General features: G+C 46.9%; 1 protein-coding gene across 1 annotated transcript in view; it reads left to right on the plus strand.

Moving 5' to 3' along the window:
* LOC136958622 (3',5'-cyclic-AMP phosphodiesterase 4B-like) overlaps positions 1–19,199 on the plus strand; it is a 35,780-nt gene that overhangs the window by 1,708 nt on the left and 14,873 nt on the right. The window contains 7 exon segments of the mRNA XM_067252657.1: positions 3,085–3,141; positions 4,543–4,685; positions 8,053–8,285; positions 11,790–11,984; positions 12,139–12,175; positions 12,517–12,587; positions 13,649–13,698. Coding sequence (XP_067108758.1) covers positions 4,644–4,685; positions 8,053–8,285; positions 11,790–11,984; positions 12,139–12,175; positions 12,517–12,587; positions 13,649–13,698 — 628 coding nt within the window. The 5' untranslated portion in view covers positions 3,085–3,141; positions 4,543–4,643.

A 19,199-nucleotide genomic window follows, 5' to 3' on the forward strand; every position in this document is an offset into this window, starting at 1 on the left:
ACACTGTAGAGTGTTTGTATACTGACCAGCGGAGCTGGTCCATCTGGAGAGCCTGTAAGCTCAGTGCTGCTGTTTACTGCCTTATAAGAAGACGGCGTAAACACAGACAACTTTGGGGTGTCTTCATCCCACAGTGTCGCAGACCGTTGGCTCAACGTGCGTGGATCGACGCCAGCTTGTCGTTGGCAGTGCCCTTGCCCGGGCTCTACAGTTAAAGCTGCATGTGGCCTTCACTGTGATCTCATCTCACAGCTGCTACAGAATGCTCTCCTCTCTGCCTCGACACACAACTAACTCTTCTTCTGACATGGATTCTGACTGTCGGTCTTCCTCTTTGTCACTGCCCTATCATTTCTCAGGGCTGGGACTTTGTTTGAGAGCCTTATTATTTGGTTCAGCCAACTACATCAACATATTACCGCTGTCTTCTCTATGAAAGAAGCTTAGTTCTAATTAGGCTGTCTTCCATTCAGGTTCCATTGTAGTTGTCTGTCATTAGAGGGTTTAAAATGTCCCTCGGTGATGATCTTTAGCTTAGTGTTGTGTTGAGGAGAGCCACGTTTCACTGCTTAGGTTGACAGGGCTACTGCAAATGATTGTGTGATTAAAATGGATTAACCTCCCCCTCAAAACCGTCATTGGTCTAGAAGGGCAACAGGGAATAGTGTCCACCTCATTACTGTTTAACTCCTGTCCATCACAAGTTGTGGTTTGATAACCGGGTATATGACATGTGCTTTGTGTGGTTGGGGGAGGCAGGGAGATTCAATCAAGGCCATCATAAGAATGTCAGAAGGAAAAACTTATTCACAACCTCTACAGCTCCTGCTGCAAATGTCTTGCACTGTGAATTAAAAAGGACCATGCCACCCATTACATTTTCCGCTTATTCACAAATAACCTCATACATGTGACTCGTGTTGTGAAAGAGATGGACTGTGGAAGAGAGGTAGAAGTGGATATGGATGGCCAGGCATTATGTTGCAACTGTGTTGCAGAAAGGATTACTTATTGTGCCAACAGTGGGTGGATGACTATGGAAAATCACCCCAAAAAATGTATCCTTGAACTAAAACAAGACTGCTCTGTCCTCAATGCACGTCAGTTCCATTCAGATGATAATAGGTCTGCCAAGTCAATGCTTTTTCACTTTGAAGAAATACGTGGCAGTTTAAAGGGAATTTCTCAGGGTTATTGTGCTCTTGAATGCATTCTCTGTTAGACCACAGGCAATTGAAATTGATAAGAACGTAAGTAAGCACATGATGCCTTGAATTTCATTGTTGTGGCTTCACAGAAGTAATCTTTGTTTGGCTGTCTCATACTGCAGGCCTTTATTGTGCATACGTCTTGTGACATTGATAGAGACTGAGATCGGAACCCTCAACTTTTTGACTATAAACATAAGATTGATGGTTTGAACATGGAGTAAACGTTTTTTTTTACTGCTTTCCAGGGAAACTATGATTGGACTCTTCTACATCTTGTTCGTGCTCTCAAATGGTGTCTCTCTAGGTGTTTGAGTGGGGTCGTATATACAGACGTAGTGCCAACACTCCATAATGCCATCTCTCAAATAAACACAATCGACAGTATTACGTTATCTGGCTTTCATCAGAAAGGAAATGAGTTTGTTGACCCACTTCCTCTCCTTCTCTTTCTCTCGCTCTTGTTTACTCCTTCTCCTATTCGGCTTCTTCCCCCCAATCTAGAATCTACCTTCAAACGATTTGAACTTGATCTCAACACACAACTCCACATAGTATCTCATCCCATATTTTAAATCAATCTAATTTTGTGTTTCAGAGACATGAACTCAACCCAAGTCAGATATTGTAAAGCCCTGTGTTGCCTGTATTTATTGATACAACATTTGGATAGAGACAGGAGAAGCGGAGAGAGCAAGCAAGGAATGTCTTGAGCTGAATTACAACCCAGGCCCCTGCATTAGACTTTAGCCTCAATCGGACGTGCTCTCACCCAGTGCACCACCGTTAAAGCCCTTTTTCTATTTTTGTTACGAGAACTTCACAAATCAGCACCCATGACCAACCTAAACCCTCAGAGAAGAAAAGGCAAAAAACAGAAATCCCTTCCTCCCTACACAGGATTTATCCGAATAGTCTGACCACCACTGCACACTAAGCAACTGTCTTTTCTTGTGGTGATTAAAAACCTTGTTTCGATGACATCTCATCCCTACTTACCAGCATCGTGAGAGACCAAATTTGCCCCTGTTGCCTTGGCACCCGTTCCCTATTCCACCAACAGGCTTCTCCTCAGAGAACAGGCTGCCCTGTTTGTGGAGTGCTGATGGGGCTGACACAAGCCCCCCCACTGGGACCTCACTGGGGGTGATGAGGTTTTCTGAGTAGAGGAGCCTCGCTGTGCCTCACCTCGGCCCTCCAGCTCCTCTCAGTCACAGCTGTGCTGTAGACAGGCTGGTAAATATGCCTGGGAAGAGCTGGCTTCCTTGCTTCATCTTCGCAGGTCCAAACTAGCACTCGCGAAAAAGCCTCTCCGACACACAAACGCATGGAAACTTCCAAACGTGACGTCTCCGCGACAGGTGTCCCTTTGAAGTGTCAGCCAAAGCCTGTTTGAAGGCGTCATACTCCTTTTCAAACGGGATTTAGGTCCCTCAGACGTATCCAAATATAACAGTGATGCTAAATTATAAATGGCATATGAAATGAATGACATGGCCTCGGTATCTCCCTAGTCTTCCTTCATAGGAAGGAGTAATGATGTAGAATAGAATGTGGTAGGAAACTACAAACCCATCCAGCTTCAATGAGGGTTCCCCTGCACCAAAGTAAGAATGAACTGTCAATCTGAATGAAGGTTTTCCCTAGCTTGACCACTGTGGGTATTTGCATGCTTTAATGCCTTGCTCACTATCAATAATGTTCACGAAGTGCGTCATCGTATCAGGGATGCAGGACCCACTAGTTAATACAGAGACCAGCTTGGTTATTTTAGCTATTAACTTATCCATGATGTCAACTGATTACGGAGGGTTGGACTTGCCGTTAACCTTTGAAGTGTGGATGTATTCCACTCTCACGATGTGTTCCTCCACAGATGCCATCACTGAGAGGCGATCCAAATCAAGGGGTTCCGAATCAAGACCACTTACCGGTTAGTCAATTCCTCCTGAGGAATATTATTTTCTTCTAGTCACTTTGCATCCCTCCTTGATGAAACCCCTAAAAGAAAACCCGGTGGAAGTGGTACAAGAGTAAGCCACAAGGTTGGCTGTTTGTGCTGAAGCACGGCCAGCAGACTGGGAGTGACCTGTTTCTGTCATGTCTCAACTAGCCAACTCCCAGGACTGCCTATTACAAAGCAACAGCAGGGAGCTCCAGTTTACTCTCCAGATTAGAGCAGGTTCGGGCGTCCCCGCTCCTCTCTTTTTTAGGTCAGACAGACCTCTCTAAGGGCCTTCCACTCCGCATGATTAGAGGTTTAGACTCCCCCCCCTCCCTCCCCCTCTCTGAGAGACTGTAGCAGGATGGCCCTCCTCAAGTCTGCTTCTTAGTCTAGACACGGGCAGGATTTGACCTTTGCCAGGCCTCCTATGTGTTGCTCAGTCGAACTTATGTGATGTCAATGTTGCTCTTACTTTAGGGTCTGATTACCTATCAAGATGTTCATACCTATCAAGATGTTCATCCATGACCTCTGGCTTGACCTTTCTTGGTTGACCTTTTGGTTTTGGAGAAGAGAAATTGTATGCAGGAAAATAATATTTGGGGGAGGAACTTGACAGCTTGGTATTTGGAAACATTTTGCCTGAGGTTGTTTCCTTCCTGTGCAGCAAAAAAAAGCAAGCATCACTGAAAGTAAAATGTATTTATGGTGAGTTAGTTTCATTTTATTTGGGTCTCAATGACTGAAACGTTATTATGGCTCTATAGGGTATCAACGTTGTGTGTCAGAGGTCCGTTTTCACATAACCTCAACCGTAGAGTGGATCCACGTTTGTTTGCATTTATTGAGTTTAGTTTGGAGAGCATACATGTGTTACTGAAATAGAAAATGCTCTTGAAATATTCATGTATGCAAATTCTAGTAATACCCTATCGGGACCCCTGTAGCATCCTTTCCCATCTGGCTGGGTTTCTAAGTACCTTCGCAACATCTTGCCTGTCATTCAGGAATCCATAATGTTGTGACAGGTATAGATTAGTTACTGTTGCTAAGCGGCCCGGCGATGCCTGATGATTGGCTCCTTGCCAGCCTGCAGCAGGAGTCATTCGTCCCATTACACCCGAGACATGGGTCTCTGTACAGGGCCTCGAGACGCCAGTCAATCCAGCTGGTGAATGATGAGTCTGTGACCAGCAGGAACCATGGCTAGAATCATTGTACCCTTGAATTTGGCCAGCTTCAGTCAGAGCGGCCCTCTTCCATCGATTTGGCATGGGTTGTTATTCAGGGCATGGACGTTACAGTGAGTCAGTCCTGACTGTAATGTCTACGTCCTGAGAATGAGTTAGAGAATGTGTACTGGACGTGGCTGCTCCCTTGTCGCCGCAGGTGTCCAGGTGTGCTGACGAGACCGCCCGGCGTGGAGAGGGTAAAGAAGGAGCGTGTGGAAGGAACCCGGGAGCAGAACTGTCTGGATAACCCCGTCGAGGATGAAGAAGAGCAGAAGTATGTTGGGGGTGACGCCTAGTGACGTGAGTTGCACCTCTTCCCCAGACCTCCTTTTATCTAAAGCGGACCACTTCCTCGAATGACCTTTTAATGTTTTTCCTCGGGATGCTAGTGAGGCTAGCTCAACCTTCCCAGTCTCCCCAGAGATTGATAGAGTGGTGCTGTTTTTGAGGTGGTGCTGGAGATGGTGAGTCATGAACAGATGACCATACACAACAGACGGCTACCCGACCGGGCAGACTGCAGAGAGATAGAGAGAGGGAGAGAGAGAGGGAGAGGGAGGGAGAGGGAGGGAGGGAGAGAGAGAGAGAGAGGGGGAGAGAGAGAGGGAGGGAGAGAGAGAGAGAGAGAGACACAGGGAGAGAGACAGGGAGGGAGGGAGAGAGGGAGATGACGAAATACGAAGGGAGAGAGCGAGAAATGGGAGAGCAAAAGAGAGGGAGGTCCATCTGTTTCCCTTCAGATCTCCATGTTTAATATAAGACAGACAGGCTAGATCATTCACTGTGACCTTGTCCAGCAGGACCACTTTCAATCAGCAGTCTCCTCGGCCCTCTCTGCTCCCCGGGAGGTCTACAGGACAGGTCCAGCTCTGTAACCAGGATCTGTTTGATAGCAGGAGAACTTCACTGTAGAGTTTCTGTCTAGTTTGTGAAAGAAACATGCAGGCTAACACGGAATCTGATCATGTTAGATTAACGAGACGTGGCTGATATTGTTTACCTCAATATTCCACTGTAAAACAACAAGATGTTTTCGTAAAAACGTGACGTCTTATAGTCTTAACTGGCCTTCTTTTTTACACTAGGGCGTATATATTTAATACAGTCCTCAATTATTGATGCCAGCAGCCTTTCACCTTATGGTAACTATCAGTCTCAATAATTCTGTTTCTACGAATCGCAGCACTACATGTTCTTAAAGCCTCATTTGATTCAACGTGTTATCTGAAGGAACCCTGACCGATGTCTTAATTATACAAGAACATTTCTTGGACTATAAAACAGCCAAACAAAAAACACGATCTTAAAAGGAAGTTGATAATAAAGGACGGGTGACAGAAACATCCACCATGTCGTATAAATTGGATCCGCGCTGCTTCCAGAGATTTGTCCGATCGGTATATCTCTTCCATCCTCTTTTCCATTCCATGGCGGAGACGTCCAATCAATGGCTGTTTAGAATGACACAAGGTCTTCGAAGCCATGTCATCTATCACAGTTGTAGAGGCCCAGCAGGAATACACATGCAAAGATAATATTGTAATTACTGACAATTTGCCATCGAAATGTCTTGTTACGGCTCCTACCAGACGGCGTCTGTCCAGGGTCAGTCAGGAGCGGCATGTTGCCAGATAGTTTATCGCTCTCTTCCTCTGTGCTTCTCTGAGACAGCGGGGATAAATCAAAGAAAATTATATTTCCTGGAAAATTCCGTGGAGTCAGCATAACTGGGCTTCCTGTCAGTCAATTACACCAAGGCAGCGCATGGGAGCAGGTGGGGTGTCCATTTCTTGTATTATCAGATTGCACTGTCTCTGGTTTGTGTCTCGTCCTCGTCCCCCCCATGTTCCAGCCCCCCCCCCCCTTCCTACCTCAAGAAAACATGTCCCATCTATCTGTTGTCTGTGTTTCTTTATCCTCTGCTCTGCCCGTATCTCTACTCTGTTGTGCTGGAGGCCAGTGGGTTGTAGGTGTGGGGAGCGCAAGACCGAGAGGATGGAGGAAGATCATGTTGTGTTTTCACACAGCTGTGGTCCACAGCTCTGTCTAAAGCTGGTTGATTCAGATACTGTGGAGGCTCTGTTTAGTTTGGGCCTGAAAGACTGCGGTTTCCATCCTGTGGGTGTGCTATTGTGTGTGTGTGGGTGTGTTGGCGTGTGTCGCGTGTGTCAACATTTTGACAATAATGACTATACAATGGCGTTCTGTTGTCACCAGGCCTTTCATTGCTGATTAGTGATAAATTGTGGTTGTCCTTCAAAAGAAGGATGAAGGATGGAGATTGTAGGGGCTTTATTCAGTTCAGAGGAGTCCCGGGGAAGAGCGGTTTGTCTCCTGTGTTGTAGTTTCCCCCCGTCGTTTGTGGTGGGTTGTTAAATACAGCTGAAAGGACAGTGGGGGAGGTTGGTTTGGGTTACACAAGAAATGGTACATGCTGACTAGAGGAGTCTCTTTCATGGTTCACCTCTCCGAAACCCTCTCTCTCACTCTCATCTCTGCCCCCAAACCCTCTCTTTCTCCATCTCTCTCCTACACCATCTCTGTCCTTTTCTCCCCTCTCCTCCCGCCCCTTCTCCATCCTTTCATCTGACTGTCTCCTCATCGCTCTCTCTCTCTCGCCCCCCCTCCCTCCCCCTTTATCTGACTGCGAGTCTCTCCTCTTTCTCTCGCCCCCTCTCCACCCTTTGATCTGACTGTCGCTCTTTCCACCCGAGCAAGACTCTGAGACTGTACGAATGTCACGCACGCGAGCACAAATATTCGAACACCTCTCTCACAAAGACGGTATTCTAGGAATTCCTTGAGCATCCCCCACTCCCACCCCCCCCTCCCCTCCCTCCCCACTTCCTCTCTGTCTCATTTGGTAAGTGTCTGTGCTTCATTGACACCGGGACGGCGTGGCTGTAATTCCCAGGGTTGATGTATGTCCGCTGTCTGGCGGCCGCTGCTTCCGAGAGGCGCTCGTTTTACTGCCAGGCGGAGGAGGAGGCGCCCAGGAAGCTGTCTCATGTCACGGCGCTGACCCAGGAGCTGTAAAACACCCAGCCGACACTCCCTTCTGCCCCGTGAACCTGTCAGCCCACACGCCCGCCGCGGATGCTCCGATCGGACGTTGATTTGAACCATTAATTACGCTTTGTCTAAATGGAAACATGAAGTCAAACGTGTCGGGTTTTGACTTGGGGTTTGAATTTGTTGCTTTTGTGATAATGTTTCGAATGTTGATGATGGACTGTTAAAAACGTCTTTGAAGCATCCTGTCCGTTAAATTACTTTTATATGACTATTAAAAGGTACCTTGTCTAACATGGAAGCCTAGACTGCCCCCTAGAGGTCTTGGAGATTCTCATCAAGAAGAGGGATTTTAAACTGTGAACCCTATAGGCTTACAGTATTATACCTTTCATAGTTAATGAAAGGTAAATTTAGGCCACTCTAAAACTCAGAAAAGAAACAAAACTACTGAAATCTCAAACAAATCCCCTGAAAACATTTCCATAACGCTCTTATTCCACATGACGACAACAGTAAGTACAGACAACAGAATGTCACAAGCGTACGCTCCCTCCTAAAGCTGGTGGACCCAACCAGACGCACGTTAAAGGCTCAATCCTTTCAGTAGCAATGACATTGAAACAACATTCCCTCCCTTCGCCCCTTCCTCCAGGAGAGTAAGGAGTCGCTGGGTGGCCCCGCCCTATCCGGCAGCACCCTGGGGGTGGACCTCCGCCGGGGCCGCCGCCGTCTCTCCGGCACCCTGCAGCTCCCCCCGTTGTCATGGCGACAGGCGGAGCGGGACCGGGGTCCCCCGCCAGAGGAGGACCCGTTGGCCCGGCCGACCACCCTGCCCATCTTGCCCCTGCCGCGCATCGACATCACCAGCGCCACGTCACCAGACAGGTGAGCTGCTTTGGAAGAGCCACCATGACCCTTCTGTGTTGTGTTGTGTGGAGTGGAACCAGGCTGTCACTCATCGCTTTGTGTTGTATGATGGTTGTGAGGGTGTGGACTCGCGCTCTCTCTCTCTCTCTCTCTCTCTCTCTGCTCTGTGAATTCTTTGCTCGTTTTCTTTCTTGGTAGTCGCTAACTTGGCCGGGGTGAAACTTCTCACATTGCACACATGCGTGCCCTGAGGGAATTTTGACGGAGTGATGGATTGGCTCGTGTTACTGGTAAGAGGGGGGTGGAGACTTAAAGAGTGTGTAAGGAGAGAGAGAGAGAGAGACAGAGAGAGAGAGAGAGAGAAAGAAGGAAGGCGGGAGGGAGGGAGTGAGGGAAGTTGAGCTCACAGAGGAAGTGACCCATCCCAGCTCTGTTCACCTCCTTGGAGCGTTAGTGCTTTTTACTCCGTCTCTCCATTCGCTTCCTCAGAGGAAGTCACTGCTAGTCCAGATATAGACTCCCAGAGCAGTACAGGGCTATGGGGAGTAGCACAGGACAAACAGAGCTGGGCCAGGACCAGGACCAGGTGTTCTGTAGTGAGCCCAGCTGTGAGACCAGGACAGAGTCGCCTCACAGCTCGCCACGGTTGTTTCGCAAGCAGGTGGCCAGCAGGCGTCTTCCCCGACACCGGCGTTTTACAATCGCTCACACCTGGTAAGGCTCCGGAACGATCCGTGGAACAGAAAGAGAAATTGTTTATGTTTTTTGTGTGTGCGTGTATATTTGTCTCTGTGTGTATGTTTGTCTGTGCTGTGTGTGTGTGTGTATGTTTTCTGTGCCTATATTATCTTGATTTTACCAAGTCCATTGAAAGCATATTCTTATTTACATTAATGGCCTGGCAAGAGACAGGAGGTGTGTTTGTGTGTGTCCAGGGCACCCCTTTCGCTATAATTGGCCCAAAGCCAATAACCTTTCACTCTGTCTCTCCCTGCTCTGACCAACTCCCCTCTATCCTACATACCAAATCAACTGGATTTCACCATCATCAGGGGATTGGTTTAGCTCCATGGTTAGAGCATTTGACTGTCGATCCTGCAGTTCAAATCTCTTTGGATAAAAGCATCCGCTAAATAAATACATGACATTATCAGGGTTAGAATGAAGCCCTCAGGGACGTTTCACTCCGCAAAGACTGCCCCCTGGTGGTCTCACTGCTGTGCATGGATATCTTCCTGATGACCCTCCCCTGTCCTCCAGGAACTCAGGAGTTAGAGAGGGGAAGAACTTCTGTAGGAGAGACAAGAGAGTGAAAAAGATGGCTAGACCAGGGATGTGCACCTACAAATGAAAAGGCAGAGAGTGAGAGAGTGATAGACATCACATGAGTGTTTAACCTTGATCTAACCCTGAAAACCCTAACCGTAACTGTTTTTCAAAGGGGGACCTAGCCAAGAGAGAGAGAGAGAGAGAGAGGGAGAGTCAACGTATCATTAAATAAATAAATGAAATGGCAGGAGAGAGTGAGGGAGGGCGAGACCATAGAGGAGATCATTCCTCCAGGTCCAGCCCATATCTGCCCTCAAGCCTTCCAGTGCGGTCAGCCTCAGCCAAGCCAAGCCTGGAAGAGCGGTCGGTCAGTCCCTGGTCAGTGCAGAGAGCGTGCGTCCTGAGGGGAGGCCGTAGAGAGAGAGAAGAGAATGTTCAGGAGGTCGCCCATGGGTCACAGGGGTGTGGTCTATTTTGACTTCAGTGACGAGGTCATCGGGAGAGCCCACCTCTCCAGTCACAGGTGACTCTCTCTTCTTCCTGGTCTCTGTCTATCTCTCTCTCTACCTCTCTCTGTCTACCTCTCTCTCTTTCACACTCTCATTCTCTCCCTCGTTTAGAAATGCTCCCTTTCGTCGTTGTTCACAAAAATGTTCTTCTTCCATTTTTTGTTTTCGTTCCCTCGGAAAGATACTCAGGAAAGCCGAGTGAAACTCGACAAATTTGGTCTCCCCTTTTCGAACTCTTCTACCTATCTCCCTTTGAACCGTTTAGTCCGTCTGTGTACTTTAACTTATATCTCTCCTCTCCACTGTGCACGTCAGCCTTCCTTTCACCAGGTTCACATTCGTTCCCATTCCTGCATTGTGACCACACACTCCAGACCAGGTATGCCGTGTCTGAGTGTAAAAGGATCCAGACCTCGATGACGACTGTGCCCTCTGGGGCTTGTTATACTGCGTGAGGGGGATGTGTGTTCAGCGCGTCAGAGTTTCTGTTCAGAGAACATCCGTGCCGTCGTCACCTCAGGGGAGAGGTGTGGGAGTACATCTGTGGGTGGAATAATCACAACATTGTATGGATTATGAAGGGGGGGTTTGAATTGGGGGGGGGGGGGTTGTAATAAATATTCTAGCAGTTTCAGAGTTGCTCCATTAAAGGATCTAGCAACCTGCAGATGGGCGAGAGGCTTGTCAGGACGCTGTGAGACTAAATGGTGGGGCTTTAGTTGTTCAACAGGATTTTCTGCATTATCATTCGCTGAGTCGGTTGGTGTGCTCGAGTCCAAGCATTCACACACACACACACACACACACACACACACACACACACACACACACACACACACACACACACACACCCTGTCTGTTAGCCATCATTTTTGACCAACACTTGGCACCACATCTGGTGTGACTTTTGAGTTGCAGGTGTATCGGGAACAAACAGACCCACAGCATCTGGTCCCTCCATGGTCATCTGACCTTCTGAACCTTGACCTTTTCATCCTGTTACAGTTGACCTACAATATCAGCTGCTGCTGAGGCTGCACACTTCTACAGTGATTAAGTCGCTGATCCCCCCCCCCCCACCCCGACCCCTCAGGTTTGTCATGGAGACGCAACAATGAAAGCCCATAAAGAAATGACTCCCCCCATTTCCCCCCACAACACAACCAGCCAGCCGTGAATGATCGAAAGACTAATCTGGTTTGCCGTGACCTGATTGGTTGAGTAATCACGTTTGGATTTATGTAACCATTGTTATGGACAGCAGCATGTTGCATAAGCCTCCACCTTTCTGGCTGTATACTGAGTTGATTCCAGAGTCTGGTGTGTTTAGTGGAAGATGGCTGTGTAGAGTTGGAAAGGTCTAACTTATGGACCTGCTGCCTCCCTGTACAATCTCTGTCACCAACGACCATTGTATACTGTATGGGTTTCCATAGGTCACTGTGTCAATGATACGGTAAGCTGGTTGTTACAGTCTTGATATATAACATGCCAATGAATCGCCTCTTCTTACAAATGTAAATGTTCGATTTCTTAACTGTGGTGAATGTGATTGGTTGGCCATTTACCCAAAATTCCTGGGACCAACTGTACTGCACTGCACTGTACTGCACTGCACTGCACTGCACTGTACTGCACTGTACTGTACTGTACTGTACTGCACTGTACTGCACTGTACTGTACTCTCTCCTTCCACCAGTGGCTCCTGAGGAAGCTAACCGTGTGTCTCTCCTGCCGTCCTCAGCTTCGATGTGGAAAATGGCCGCTCGGCGGGCTGCAGTCCGTCCGACCTGCCCACGTCCCCAAGCTCGGGCCTGGTCCTCCACCCCAACCTGGCGGGCCACGGCCAGCGGCGAGAGTCCTTCCTCTACCGCTCCGACAGCGACTACGACCTCTCGCCCAAATCCATGTCCCGAAACTCGTCCATCGTAGGAGAGCTGTGAGTCAGATACCCAGACACGCCCTGAAGACCATTCAGACACTTTGAAAAGGAGGTTTTTTATCCTCAGTAGATTTACATTTACATTTAGTCATTTAGTTAGTAGTTAGATAGTGCATGGGTGTATTTGATACAATGCTTTGCTTCTTTTTAGGCATGGAGAAGATTTAATTGTGACTCCATTTGCCCAGGTACTGTAGAACCCCTGGTTTGTTGCCAGCTTATATACTTACTGTATGTTGTATATGTGAATTCTGTATTTTTGTTTCTGGGCTGTCTGAACTGTTGTCCTCTTGCTGCTGTAACAGAACCAGTTCCCCCAGGGATCAATCAAGTACTACAGCTCTCTTTCTTTCTCTCTCTCTCTCTCTCTCTCTCTCTCTCTCTCTCTCTCTCTCTCTCTCTCTCTCTCTCTCTCTCTCTCTCTCTCTCTCTCTCTCTCTCTCTCTCTCTCTCTCTCTCTCTCTCTCTCTCTCTCTCTCTCTCTCTCTCTCTCTCTCTCTCTCTCTCTCTCTCTGACATTTGGTTTCAGGTTCTGGCGAGTCTTCGCACAGTCAGGAACAACTTCACGACCTTGACTAATGTACAATGTATCTCCAACAAGTAAGTCGCGTGTAAAATACACACTTTTTTTTATGGGCCTGATGAGCAACTAGACATGAGTTCTTCACAGAAGCCACTAGGTGGCACTAAATATGTGTTCATTTAAAAACGATCAAAGACACCAGAGTGCTGTCACTGACTGATGACTGCAATTATCGGAGCATGGCCATACATTCCACACGCAGTCCATTGAGAAAAGATTAAATCCTTGTTGTGAAGTTTGAAATGGACATTCCTAATGCAATATGATAAATTCGATAGTTCTATTCAATCTCTTACTACCCGTTGAAATGGGTCGCTCACCTGAACAGTTACCTATGAGTCAATATTGGACTTAAACACAAGGGTCACACAGCAAGCTAGTCTTTGGCTAGGCCAAACTGTGCCAACTACTTTATCATTTTACATTTACATTTAGTCATTTTAGCAGACGCTCTTATCCAGAGCGACTTACAGTAAGCACAAAGACATTCCCCCGAGGCAAGTAGAGTGAAGTGCCTTGCCCAAGGACACAGTGTCATTTGGCACATTCAGCTATCTGACCCCCCTTTTGTAGTTCTGGTTGTTTTAGCAAACCAAAATGCACTTCTCATATCAGTGGCTTATAGTCAAAGCCGGACAGGTTAGAAATGCAGAGGAACCTCCACATTCAGTCAGGGGATAAGAAGGATACCTGTTCAGTGTTGGAACAAGGTTCACTTAGTAATTGTTTCTCTTGTATTTCAACTTTGTGGTTCTCTGGAGGGCAATTATTTTTTGTAGCAAGACACAAAAAACAGACATAGATACAAGACTATAAAATACTAAAAGCCTTCAAAGGGTTCATCAAACAAACACGGAATGTTGCGATCACGACAGTGATCCCAAGTTGACTTTCCAGTCGTGAATTTACTCATGAAAATAAAGTGCTGAGTTTCGGGACCAGTTACTTGTTAGTAAGATCAACGTGCCACCAAAAGAAATACAACATGGATATGTAAATACAATTCAACAATCGAATGTAAGCGACATGGCCATCAAGGGTATCATAAACATCAACAACATTGTTTGTTTGGTTATAGAAGGTCTCCAGCTGCATCCCAGCCTCCGATCACCAAGGTCAGCCTGTCAGGTGAGTCTCGGCCAACTAGTTACACACTGTTACACTGTCCACAACGTAATAATATAGACCTAGACCTCCTAGATTTTCAACCTAGGAGTCATTCTACTCTTTTCATAAGGTCTAGAATAGACATGTCCTGTTGCTCCAGGGAGGAGTTTGTGTCTTACTGGCAGACCGACAGAAAGGTCTCAAGGCTCGAAGAAAATGGCATTGTTGATATTTACAGCTGCTCTGTCCTTGTACTGTGGAGATGGTGTTGTCTAGATGGGTCCAGGAGGCTGGTGTACTTGGACTCTAATATAGAAACACAGCAATACAAAAACCCTCTTTCCAAACGTGCACTTGGATGCGAAAGGCATGTTTATTTTGCACAACGTTGGAACTTATATCCGTGTAGTTACTTATGCAGCCCCTTGATAAACGAACAATAGCGACACCTATAAACTTCCCTGAAGGAGTCATAGGTAGACCGGAAAAGAGAAGAAACAAGTGGCAGCACGTGCAGAAACGCATAAGGGAAGGATGAAGGAGGGGGGAAGGTGGTGTGAAGGGAGGAATCTAGTTCCTGTTTCTCTGGTATCCACGTCCATTGACGTCAGTCAGGTCCACACACAGGTTATTTCTACTTCCTTGTGGGCCAGATGGCCCAATGCAGACCCTCCACCAGCCCAGCAGGAAAAAACAGGAGTGTGTCATCATCCTTCCTTCCAACAGGGCTCCCCTCTGGAACTGAACTTACTTCTCTCAAGCTGGGACTCAATCAAACTCTTAATAACACACAAGCTCCAGGTTTCCAGTGGTGGCCTAAAAATGAATGTGGAAACGTTCTCTTCTCACCTGGTTCCATGTCCTCCTCTCATCACAGAATAACACAGTTGGGTTTATGGGAGTTGGTTTCATAGCGTGATTTCGCAAAACTTTGTAATCTCCGTTAATTTGACATCCCAACCTTTTGTTATGAAACTGGAACCTGACTCCTGGCTGATGTGGTGTTGTTCAGTGAGTGAGACCATAACAAAGAACAATGTGTCAACCAGGGAAACATCGCCTCATATCCTCTCCTATGTGCTGTGGCACTTAGGTCTGCTCTGTTTGTCTACTCAATAGAATTTCATGGACAGGAAAAGGGAGAAAGAGCAGAATCTTTTGTGCTTTGCGTCAATGTTTTGTGGCCTGTGGAGTCGGTAAGCGCCCAGCGGGGTGGTGGAAAAGACATCTGCGTTTTTCCACCTGTTAAATCTCCAGAGAGAGAGAGAGGACGAGAGAGAGACTGTGAGACACACAGAGCGATGAGGTAGGAGACGGAGAGAAACGTCAACAAGTTGGCAGGCCCCCGGAAAGAAGGTCAAAATAAATCAAAGTAAATGACCCGACCAGTGTCACTGTGTGAGAATGGTCTAGAGGAGACGAGGGGGGCCTCAGATCTGACCAACAGGCACGTTGTCAATCCAGCCTGTTATTATTATGGCCATACACAAGTAAACGTGAGTGGATAAGACGCCGCCTGTCATTCTGTTTGCATGTCAGCAAACATTTTGTTCCAGGTCTTGGCTTCCTTTTCTCTAGTCTCGTGAGCTATGCAACCAAGCACCACTCGTTGCTGGATTAGATTATAGGCTTTCTCCTGCATTGCGGTGTTGATAAAGGGGGTTTCTGAGTAAAATGCATGAGTACTGATGCTGTTGGCCATCCGAGATCAGCAATTAATCTGTAACTGTTATCACTAGCTTTAGCTGAATATCGTCATGCTAGCTAAGACGTGGTTGGCTAGTAAATGCAGTAGAGGGGAGCCTGCTAATCTTAATTAGAGGGATGAAAATTATTGTTTACTCTGTGCATTCGTGTCAACTATAGCTGGAACAGTAATGTGAAGTCTGAACAGTGTTTGGGTATCAACATGTATATATGTTTTGGTGCGAAAGTTGCACAGCACTGTCCTTTCTGTGTAGTTTTCAACAATTATAGACTACATATGTGCTTACAAGTACTGTACATTCACATTTACATTTAGTCATTTTTTTACATTTAGTCATTTATTTACACATATTATTAGATGTGTGTGTGAGTATAAATGTGTGTGTGTGTGTGTGTGTGTGTAAGGATGTGCATATGTGCACAGTGGTGGTGATCTGATCATGTGACCTGTCAGTGACGTCTTAAAACTAGCAAATTCTAACTAAGGACATGCACAGAGATTCATGAGAAACGGCACTACAGGAAGTGTGTGTGTGTGCAGAGGGTGTGGGCCACGAGCACAACATCCACCCACATCTACCTGTTGTTTTTTGTTTCGTCACCATCACGTCATGAGAATTAAAACCAATATAACAGGTTTCATTTACTTTTACTGAGCTTAGTGCGATTATATTATACTAAGTATATGATATTATACTGGTTAATGGGTAATACTACTGTCCTTATTATACACTAATATTTACAGTATACTATTATAGAGTACTTCCAGTATACCAATTATAGAATATATAGTACACTATTACAGAGTAATTAATGTATACAATTATAGAGTACTACTTACAGTATAATATCATTTTAACTATAGTGTATACATGCATACACAACATTTATAAAAAAAAAAATCAAAAACATTGTGTGTGTGTGTCTGCATGTGTACCTGTATTTTGGACAGACAGTACGAGCTGGAGAACTCCTCTCAGCAGATCCTAGTGACTGAGGGCCGTTTGTAGCTCTGGGCTCAGTCCAGACAGTGTCACACTGTCCACCATGTCCAGCCAAATGACATCATCCCGACGAGACACACAGGGGGGGGAGGCCTTTGGAAAACCCCTTGTCTGCACATAAGCTTCCATGACAAACACATGGGAAACACTTAGACCCAGGATGACCTGCTTGGCCCTGAATCCTGAGCTTCTTAGTTTGTACTTGAATAATGAGAACATTCCTATAGGCCTTGTTAGGGGATAGTTTTGACCTGTTCAGTTGGACAGATTTCACCTGTCCAGGCTGGGGACTGGGGTCCGGTCCAGTCTGAGTAACTCCAGTCAGGTTCACCCGGTGGCTCCGGGTTTTCCCTTCATCCCGCCTACAGCAGGGGACCCTGAGGGCTGGAAGCGTGCAGCCTGGTTAAGTATTTGAATTATGTTATTGACGTCAGCACACAGCCATAAAGCTGACTGCCGCCCATCCCACCCAGTAGCCTGTGCCAGAACCGCTCCATGCTCCATTGTGAAGGCTTGTCAAACAGGCCCAGAGCTGTGTGTGTATGTGTGTGTGTGTGTGTGTGTGTGCGTGTGTGTGTGTGTTTATGCCTGTCTGTGTTGCTGGTGAGCTGACTGTTGTTTCGATAGTTTGGAAGATTAGGCCACTCTTGTAAACTTTGTAGAGTCACAGGCTAGTGCTGCTTGTTTTGCTGTGGTAATACACCCAGCATGACACTGGCTTCTGAGTGCACCAGAAAGACCTCACCACACAACCTTAAAACATATGCCACGGGTAACTCAATATCAAGTGCGTAATACATGTATATATATGTATATGTACATACTTTGTATGTATACTTTCATGGCGAATAAAAACCCATTCTGATTCTGATACGTATGTATATATACACATACGTATGTATATACACACTCACTCATACACACCGTGTGTGTGTGTGTTGTTATCACCCTGTCAATTGTATCATGTATGAATTGTTTATCGTTTGTTGGATGGTGGACTTCTAACAAGGTGGTATGATGTTGCTGGGAAGTGAGGACTGTGGGTTTCCCCCTCAGTCTTGGTCCGTCAGAGCTGTTTACATCACGGATTCGTTCCCTGTGAGGTGTCAACAATATGTAGTCTTACAGACTGAAAACATGCGTGGATTGATTGTTCTCCTATGGTTCATACTCCTAATATTCATGACTCTCGGATGACTTTCTGATGACTTCATCAGCTGTTGTCAGCCCGGTCAGGTGAATCATTCATTCTCTCTCTCTCTCCCTCTCCGAGACTGACGCACGTTCAGGAAGGTGTGTGTGTGTGGCAGGACTCTGTAGGGTGATTCAGTGTGACCCCTCTTCCTCCTCCAAGCCCACATGTATGTACACATGGATCCTGAGCCATACATGTGTGTACTGAGACACACGCGTGTTCACTGAGACATTCGGTCATGTCTCTCATTCTAGGAGTCCTTAGTCCAACTCTGCTTTGTGACCATACAGCTCATAGCTGTTTCTCTGAAATGGGCTTGACGTAAGGTGAAATAGCACATTGCAACCCAAGGAGCTGTTTGCTGGATACGAAATATATATATTTATTTTTGTCTTGTCCATTTCCACTCAGGTATCCACCCAATATAATGTCAGATACATGGGGTGAGTAGAGAGCGAAAGACAGAGGGAGACGGAGAGAGAGAGAGGGGGAAAGAGAAAGGGGCAGTGTGGGACGAAGAGGGTTTGGGGGGCAGAGGGGGCGACAGCGCTGCCGTTGGACATCTCTCACAGAGGCCGGTCTGTGGGCCTGAGAGAGGGACTGGGATGGAGGGAGAGGAGGAGGGAGGGGGAGAGAAGAGGGGGTGGGGGCCTGCTCCACACACTGAGGCCTGTTGTCCTCCTCGCCTCCAGCATATGGCCAAAGCATTAAGACCACCGCCGAAAAAAAACCCAGACCGCCGTCTGGAAAAGTACGTTGAAAAATGTCTAGGAGCAGCCTCGCTGAATGTGACTGGGAGCGTGCGTCACTCTTTGACTGGTGACAATGGGAAATGTCACCTGACCCACGTACAGTCGTGTCTGTTGTATTCATGAACAATTTGATGTGAGGATTGATTTACCAGTCCTGTCTGCTTCCATTATGTCCCTTGACGGTCTTGAATCGAGACGTAAACAACTGCTCTCTTACAGGAATGGCGATTTTCAGTGACTCATGTTTCAGTGTTCTGAATAAACCTTATTTGACACTTGAAGAAGCTTGGATCACCATTGACTAATCCCTGATTTCAACATCTTTTTGAGTCAGGTCTAAAGGACCATGTCACTTGATCGAGCACTGGTTATCAAAGATTGGTTACCAAATTATTGATAGTCTCTCTGTAGACATTTAAGATTTATGTAATAGTTTCAGACAAGACTGTGTTGACTTCATCCTGCTGTTGTTGTTGAGTCACAGCTCTGTCAGTGATATTATGGGATATACATTTTCCATTACACCATTAACCAGTGTCAGTCATTTTTGCCTTCACATATCTGGTCAGTCTATCCTAGTCCCACCGGACGACCCAGGATGAAGGTCTGGACCCTGCCCAGCTCCACCGCACTATTAGGATCATCCATCCATCCCTCCCCTGGTAGAACCCAGGGGCGGGTTCCATGATCCAGTCTGCTGGATTCTGGGACTGCTCCGATGCCTCTTTAATGGTCTTTATATATCCTCTTTGAGGTGAAAAGGCGGGATGTGGTTGAACCTTCTTGGCAGGTTCTCTCCCCCCCCCCCCCCCCCCCCCCCGGCCCAGTGGCAGCAGCTGGTTGGGGGGGGGGGGGGGTGCTGCT

This window comes from Osmerus mordax, chromosome 16, assembly GCF_038355195.1.
Source record: "Osmerus mordax isolate fOsmMor3 chromosome 16, fOsmMor3.pri, whole genome shotgun sequence".
Taxonomy (NCBI): Eukaryota; Metazoa; Chordata; class Actinopteri; order Osmeriformes; family Osmeridae; genus Osmerus; species Osmerus mordax.